The sequence below is a fragment of the Phragmites australis genome, chromosome 1 (genome assembly GCF_958298935.1).
Source record: "Phragmites australis chromosome 1, lpPhrAust1.1, whole genome shotgun sequence".
In the NCBI taxonomy this organism is placed as follows: Eukaryota; Viridiplantae; Streptophyta; class Magnoliopsida; order Poales; family Poaceae; genus Phragmites; species Phragmites australis.
In genome coordinates, this window is record NC_084921.1 from 50186750 (window position 1) to 50195345 (window position 8596).

The 8596-nt window shown below is 48.3% G+C and overlaps 1 protein-coding gene across 2 annotated transcripts; it reads left to right on the forward strand.

The window, feature by feature from the left end:
* The first annotated feature begins 1834 nt into the window (after positions 1 to 1834).
* On the forward strand, positions 1835 to 2849 carry LOC133890536 (protein GL2-INTERACTING REPRESSOR 1-like). 2 transcript variants are annotated; one of them, XM_062330949.1, is made up of 2 exons: positions 1835 to 2060; positions 2149 to 2849. In XM_062330949.1, the coding sequence occupies exon 2, from the start codon at positions 2180 to 2182 to the stop codon at positions 2549 to 2551; it is 372 nt and encodes a 123-aa protein (XP_062186933.1). In that variant the 5' UTR covers positions 1835 to 2060; positions 2149 to 2179; the 3' UTR covers positions 2552 to 2849. The 2 variants fall into 2 exon arrangements, with proteins under 2 accessions (XP_062186933.1, XP_062186924.1); XM_062330940.1 differs by having other exon boundaries at positions 2158 to 2849.
* Positions 2850 to 8596: the final 5747 nt, after the last annotated feature.

The following is an 8596-nucleotide window of genomic DNA, read 5'->3' on the forward strand; positions in this document are numbered from 1 at the left end:
GTCACGATGCCCTCCGAAAGGGAAAGTATCCTAGATGCACGCAGTAGAGAGTACCTAATGTAACCCGACATACTGTCCTTCCCTAAGGCATGTTATGATTAGGATCGGCGCACTAATAAGGTCTTAGTGCGAACCGTACATGCCACCTTTGTTTTCTCATCGTGTCGTCGCGGTTACAGTGTATTGTAATGTTTTCACCATGTGTTCAATACTATGTTTGTCCTCGTTCGCACCCCATACCCACGTAAAATGCTGCAATTACTAATTACTGATTTTTTCCTCCCGTTATTACATAACTTACTCCAAATTCAATTTCTTAATTTCCTTACACCCTTTCTTTTTTTTTCCTTTAATTAAAAAATAATACATTTTTATAGGATAAAATGAAAAAAAATTAATTTTACATGAAAAAAGCCCCTAACCGCCCTCTCAGAGGGCGGCTAGGGCCTAACCGCCCTTCCAGGGCCTAACCGCCCCCTGAGAGGGCGGTTACCCCCTCTTGCCGCCCTCTGAGGGGGCGGTTAGGCCTACCGCCCTCTCAGGGGGCGGTTAGCACCCGTACCCGCCCTCTGAGAGGGCTGCAGCCCTCTGAGAGGGCGGTGGGCGCCTACTTTTGCAAATCTTTTCGCCCGGGAATCTATTTATTTAAATTTAAATTCGAAAAAATATAAAAATAAAAAAAAACTCGGCGATTCACTACCCCGGCAAACCCTGTGCGTGCTGCGCCGGAAGGCGACAGACACCGCCAGTGTACGTCCGTTGCGGCGCGCACGGGGCTGGTTAATCTTCTTCGCAGGAGCCCCGCTGAAAGTGTGTGCTACTCTGTTACCGTAGGTCGTTTCTGGCCACATCAGATTCTGGATTCAATGCTTCTGGCGACGCGTAAAGGCCGGCACATGCCGTGGTTACGTTTTTGCCTGATCGGTGCTGTGCCGAGTCGTGGCAAGCGAGTCAGTACCAATAGGAACCATTTATGTGTCTTAACACCCTCGTCTGGCCAAATTACGGCGCCTTCGCCATTCACATTCACAGATGTGAATCCGTTCAGGTCTCGGTAAGCAGAGGAGGGAACGAGCTGAGGGCGCCGTTCGGTAGCAGCAGCAGCAGGGTACGTGTCCTCCGGTATGTAGGAGTACTGTGCAAACAGTGGCTGCCAGTGTGATGTGAGGTTTTATGATCTTGTAGGTCAGGGTATAGATGAGCTGCGAACCTAGCTGGCATGGATTTTTCATTCGTTAAGATCAAAACGGAGCTAGGCCCTTTTGGTTGGAGAAAGATAAAAGGCTTCTTGCGATTAGCCTTTAATTTGTCTTATGTTCCCCTAAAAGTAGTCTTGATTGTCTTGGGTTACTAGTGCACTTGTGTACTGATCTAGGAATAGAGTGAGTGCCTTGTGTTTCTAGGGGTTTAGGGGATGAGGTACATCCAGCTCACTACCACACTGACATGTTCGTGTTATCATGCACCTATTTCCAGGAGCGGATTTAGGCCTTGGGCCTGCCAGGGCTTCAGGCTTGCGCCTGAGTCCATCAAAGTTACATTGAGAGTTGGCAAAGCCGGCAGGGAGTAAGTGCAATCTCGTTCGGCTCGAGCTCGAGCTATCCGTTATCTTCTATACCTTAACTGAACGGCAGCGCTCTTGGCGTATTTTTGGAGGAAAATAAAGAGCTGGCTCAACCTAGCTCGTTGCCCATTTCTGGCTCCGACTTGACCTGTGTCTGTTTCCGTCCACGGAAAGACATGCTATATTACCGAAGAAGAGAGAGGAAATATTTTGTAAAAAATATATTTAAATATGGCGGGACACCACCCAGAGACCAGAGCTAGACTTGGAGTCTTGGAGGGAATTCAGCGGAGTTTAAATGTGGTTGTTCTTGTCTTAAAGGAAACCAGCTCCTCTGCCTCTTCCTCAACCCGTCCCTCATTATATAACACAAGGATCAGAGCTGCTTGACAAACACTCGCACCTAGCAAACAGCTATATGCAACCAAGTGGAGAGATCCAATCCACCAACATATACTGATCGCTCTCTGTTCGCACGGCATACCATCTTACCAAGGTAATGCATGTTGTTCAGCGCAACAGTATCAGCTAGCGGATTATGCAACTTGTGAGTTGCGACACTAACATCGTGCAATTTTGACTAGCGAGATCAGAACCTGAGCGGTGGCCGTGACGATGAGCAGGAACAATGGCAAGGCGTCGAAGCTGGAGTTCCTCAGGCTGGGCCTGTCGAGGGCACGGGGCGGTCCTTCGTCGACGACGGCACGACCGGGCGGGGACAACGGCAACGGCAACACGGCGTCGCCGCGCCGGGTGTCGTCCTCGTCGTCGTCCACCGCGTCGCCGCCGAGCTCGTGCGTGTCGTCCGAGGGCAGCCCGGATACGGCTGCGCCCGGCGGCGCGGCGCCCATGGTCCTGGCCGGGTGCCCACGGTGCATGATGTACGTGATGCTGTCCCGGGAGGACCCCAGGTGCCCCAGGTGCCACAGCGCCGTGCTGCTCGACTTCAACGACGGCGACCAGCGCCTCCCGCGGCAGCGCCGGTGAAACCACACGTGACCGAGCTGATCTGATCGATCGAATAGTCTGCTGAGCTGAGTTCTTGCCTTCAAGTCCGTCGGCGTCGGCGTCGTAGCTTTACCATTTGTGATCGAGTTTGTTTGGGTTACGAAAGGAATTATTGCATAGACCTGTTTCTTCCGCGCGTTGCGCTGTCAAAGGGATCGGTCTAGGTAATAATTTCGTGTTTTAGTATGTGATGTGCAAGTGTTCTGTTGAGAAATTATGTGCATCAAGTCTGTTCTGCGATGAAAATTATGAACATTTTAATTGAAGTTATGTTCTTGTCACCTTTCTTCAGAGTACTAAATATGTTGCAGCGACATGCAATGCGATTGATGAAATGCATATGCTTTTTTTTTTGTGTGTGTGTGGAACTGTGGATAAAGCTTGTGCATTGAGGTGCATTTAAGGTAACATGTCCAGTGGCATTGGATGTGCATCAAGATTCGTGTACTACATATGAAACGATCGAAAGGCACTGCCACGTGTGCACGGTCGAAAGGCATTGCCACATGTGCACTTCATATGTGTATAAAAAGTTGAGGTCCTCTACCTTCTCTTGGTAAAATACCAACGACAATGAGGCCTCTTAAACAATCAAATAAACAACTTGTATAGTTGTATCCCTCTCAATGATGACTACAGTTTAAGTTCTCGCTTGAGTATAAAGACAGTTAGAAGAAGAAACATGATTAAGTCAATCTAGGATAGCTCCCCTTCTCTTCGTCCAACTCTCAACGTTGATCCGGACAGTTCAGTATTATCAAATGCCTCCAACAGTCATCATTTCTCATGATCCGAACCTGTTGAAACCGAAAGAACGCGTGAAGCAAGTATTCGAAGCCGTAGGTTTTGCTTTCCTTCAGCTAAGACGGACGGCCTGGCTAACGAAAGAGATGGTGCGAGAAGGGAGATGGATGCTCGGTGGTTAGGGTCATTCAAAGGAAGGCCTATTGCCGATTAATTCGCTTTTAATCCGTATAAATGCCCGAGTAATTGGCGACAGTTGTGCTGCTATAAGGGGGAGGGGGGACGGCGTCAGTCAGGCGATTAAACCGCGCGCCCCAACCCTTTCGCTTCAATGCACTGCTGTTGCGAACGAAGCTCGCCAGGGGCGATAGATGGCCGTTCTAATTGCCCTGTTCCGCGCCTGCACCACACGGAAATTAAGTCGTGTCCTTCGCCAAACAATTCGCCACTGGAAGCAGTCCTGTGCCGTACAAATTGGAATGGCCAAGATCGAAATGACTCGCGCTCCAGACACACACACACAGCTGGAGTACATTGATTGGTATTTCACTTGACACAACAGTTGAGCCAGTGGTATCCGTTCGCTTCCCACCCATCTGAAAGTGACCAATCGAAGCCATCAGAAGAAGCACTGGGCATAAGAGTCCAAGATGCTACGGTTGCAATTTCAGTCACCGCAAGGCGCGAGCAGAGCTACGCAGCTCTGTGCACAGCACGGCACCATGGCCACGCAAGTGAAGCGCGATGAACGAAGCACCAACCACTGTTCCTTGATTCCTCCTAAAAAATCAGGTGGAAACCCCACGATTATTAAAGGCTTGAATGCCCTATAGTGCCTAGAGAAAACAATTTAGTGCTCATGAATAGCGGTCGTTGCATGGGCAGGGCTACAGATCCATATGACATGTTCTACGCTTCCAGTTTCAGGCATCTGTCCATGTAAATGAAAGTGTACAGGAACCACCACCTGCAGTGACACAAGCTCCAAATTAGCAAGAGTGAAGGACAAGAACACGGTGGTATCAATATAGTAACTGATAGTATAACTAGTGAGCACGATAGTGTGAATGTGATCGCAGCAAACTCACAACTCGAGCAGACCTCATACTGTTTTTTGTTCCTCACTCTTTTTCTGGAGAAAACTGCAGATTTATTTTTGTAGAGGAAAAAACTGCAGATTGTTATGTGGCTCGTCCCAGTATAAAGAGGTCCGTCCCAGTAATGCCGCAATAAGGAACAGAAACTGACACATCGGTTCAGCCCCATTCTTGCAACACTGGGCTCGGCCCACATCTGACGGCCCAAGGAGCACCAACCCACCACGGCTCGGCGGCCGCAAAACTCCGTGGTCCGCGGTTCGGCGACGTTGCCTTTCCGCCTGCCGCTCCACGGTTCCATTTGCGGTGCCGCCCCGTGCGCCCGTGCCGTGCCGTGCCGTCGGTTCATGGTTCTGCACCGCGCCCAGGCCTGTGTGGCCGCACAAGTTCGGGGCCGTGCCGTCCAAATCCCCAGCTCACGGTCACGGACACCAGTCGAAGAGCCGGCCATGTACCGCCGGTTTCTGTACTCCGTCCTGTCTGTATAACATCAGCTAGCCTGTTGACGGACCCCACCTGCTATTTTCCGAGACTACTTCGTTTCAGTGTTCTCATCTAAAAAGTGCAACACTGAATACATGAGGTGAGGTACGCCATTTCGATAGGCGCCATGGAATTCTTTCCAAACTTCCACGGATGGGCCGGTTTGTACCAAACGAGAGTGAGCAATAGGCTTAGGGCGCGTTTGGTTTGAGCGCATGCCCGCCAAGCCAACGCACGGGTGCGTCAATGATTTGGCGGAGGATTTCGCCACCCTCGCACGCGCAAAAAATGAACTAGTGTGGTGTTGCGTGGGCGTGTGCATGTAAAAGCGTAGACGTCAAACCAAACATCAATAAAAAACGCGTGAGTGTGCTGACGATTGGTGGGGCGAGCATCGGTTTCAAACCAAACATGCCCTTAACGAGAGGACCACCATTGACGAGTTGAGAAAGAAAGTACCACAGCGGAAGAGAGGCAAGCTATACTGCTATTGCTACCATGGATGGTCCAGTTTGTACCAAACAAGCGTGTGCTAGGGCTTGTAGCCGACTGACCAGACACCCCGGTCCATTTCGATTCTCGCGCTCTCTGGACTCCTGGAGTCGCCGTGTTTTTATCACCTGAAACTTAGCTCCATGCACATACTAGCAATCCGCCAATGTCGCAGCCTCGCAGGTAGAGCTTAGAGGCTTGTAGCCGACGGACCACCCACTCCAGTCCATTTCGGTTCTTGCGCTCTCTGCTATCGCCATGTCTATATTATTACCTCTACTTTTATCTACTTATCATAATTTTTTTACTATAGCAATTTTAATTTTTTTGTTTTTTTAAAATAGAATTAGTTAAAAATATATCATACTAATCAAGTATATTTCACGACGAATCTAATAATAAATTGTTTTTAGATATCTATAAATTTTTTATAGAAAAAATATAATATTAAATTTGCTATAGTAAAAAACTAATGATAAGTAAACGAAAAACAGTACCTGAGCTCTCCTGTGAAACTCTCCTCCATGCCCATACTGGTAAATCTGACAATCTTGCATGGTTTGTCCACGTACATGCCTTTGCCATCCTACCACCTGAAATTTAGATCTCACACGGGCCTTCCCCGACGCAAATTGACCGGACCTCAGGGTAGTAACGAATACCAAAGCCTTTCGTTCCTGACCTTTGATTTGATCTGGACCCAAATCCAAGTAGTAGAACGGGCAAACACGTCCACGCACCGTCGCAGCGGTTTGGCCGGTCCGGGGTACAGATGGCCGAAGCGTCCAAAAAGGGCATGGCGAAAGTCTGCAAAGCTTCCGTGCTAGTCCACCGCACGGCGTCGGGACCTGGCAGCAGGTCAATGCGGCCGCGCGCGCGGACGGTTGCCATCATGAGTCGCGCCGCGCGTCGGCCGCCGCGCCGGCTACGTCCGCTGCCGCTGCTCAGGTGGTGCAGCAGCAGCGGCACAGCGCGCAAACGGCCATCTCCTCAGCGCTCGCACCGTGCAAGCCGCACAGTAGCCTGCGAGCTAGCTGGGCACGCTGCTGCACAGGCAGCTATGAACTGTTCTGCACTCTGCGCGCGCTGCCACGATGAGTATACTGTATGTCTCCAGCTGCTGCAGTAATCAGTGCCCTTCTGGGTTGTTTCTTTTGAAACAGTGCAGCACTGCACAAGCACACTGTGTGCAAACATGCAGACTATTTTGAAATATGGATTGACAGATTTCAAACAGTGGCTTGCTCCCACTCTGATAGTACCATTTTTCCCTTCCTTTTTCTCTCTCCATCAGGGACAGAGCTCTGATCGTGGCCGCAGGCACTGATCGCAAATGCGCAACTATGCACAAAGTAATCATGACAGAGAGCCAGGGAGCATTGAAGGAAGGGAACAAGAAAAGAAAGCTTGGCGCGTTGCCGTTTCCTGGCCTGTAGCTGCTACCGCTAGTGAGCAAGACAAGGCTGGCCTTCGTGTGGACAGTGGCAATCTTTTCGGTAGATTTGGGCGTCTCTGTGGTTCCTGCGCCCTGTGCTCCAGTTGGGTAAAAACGTCTTTCTGTCCCTGCCAGGGGCAGCGAGAAGGAAGGGTGCAGAAGTAGGATTGCAATGTCACATTGTCAGGAACGAGACGGCAAACATGCATATTCATGTATGAACGGACATGATCTCAAGAAAGAAGAAAGTAAAACACTTAAATGTTTGGCCTAGAGACTTTGGCCAATGATCTAGTTTGGAGTTACAACTTGAAATTGCTTTATAAGCACTTGTTTGTTTCTTGTTTTGAATACGAAGTTAGTTGAAAGCATATCTTCAGACGTAACTGTGGAATCCTTCTACTCAGACAGTAAAGGTGTTCTCACAACTGATTAGATTTCACAACACGGCATAGAATGATCAAACTTTTCATTAGAGGAGCAAGATCAAACTAGATGAAGTAGTGTTTGTTCAGAGAACCTAACGTAGGCTGATGAAAAAATGAGCTCCTGTGCGACTCTGGGGAGAAAAAATATTTTTGTTCAGATTCCTTCTAGACAACCGCTTTAACACTTCATAGGATGCCATACCACTAAACAGACGAGTTGTAGACTTGTAGCTTTCACGGGTGCACTCGAATACTCGATATGATTGTTCAGCTTGAACCTCCAGATGGAAACAGGGCGAAAGAATTTGTCTTGAATCTTGGTACATTCTCCTATCGTCTATCATCCGTGCGTACTCGTACTAGCTAATAAATCATGAACTCGATGCGAACTGGATCATCAATAATTGCTGACCAAGCAATTACGTGGATCGTTGTCCACATTCCTAGATAACCGAATCATCAGTACTTCAGTATTAGTAACCCGTTTTGCCTGGCTCTCGTCAAATCCCAATTTCATTGGTCCATTTCAGTTGTTCACCATGTTTAATCTGCGCACGAATTTGTTTGAGACCTACATGCAATTCAGGTAATGCAAGAGGACCCTTACAATATCTGTGTTCTGCACAGCAGGTTAGTAGCAATTTACCCCATGCAATTCAGGTAATGCGTTTTTGCTTAGCAACCCATTTTAATTAATTTGATTCAAAAAATCTAAGTCAATATTTAATTAAAATTCTTCAAAAATTATAAAAAATTCACTAATATTCTTATCCTGTGATGTACTAATTTATAAAAATATTTCCAACCTAGGTTATTTAGTAAAAAAAGTGAGTTTCTTTGTAATGCAACGTATACTCATGCGGGCAACCAAACACAATCTTTTCTCAGGTAGACTCACCACGTACAGCCAACTAAACAGACCCTCATGCATCAACTCAGCCTGACTCAACTCAGCCTGCATAACTCGTACGAACCAGACTGAGAATATTCGAACAACCAAACACACCCTTAAGATAGAGGCAGACGGGCATGCATCAAATTGGGATCGTAGGATAGCACAGAATCTGGATGGTCCAGACAGCGACCTCACCTAGACGGCAAGTGGTAAGATTAAGATGGGGCCGTCCTACAGGGCAAAAATCCACCAAAAATTCCTTTTGCCAGCAACAGCGACAAGAGATGGGCGCAGAGACACCGATACGCACAGGCGGCAACGATATCGGAACTTGCAGCGGCAGAGCCACATCCAATTTCCTACAATAAACGAAACAGAGAAACGGGATAGACCGTGTAAAGTATGACGAAGAGCCAGTCAGCCAGAGCTTGAGAAGGATGAAGAGAAATC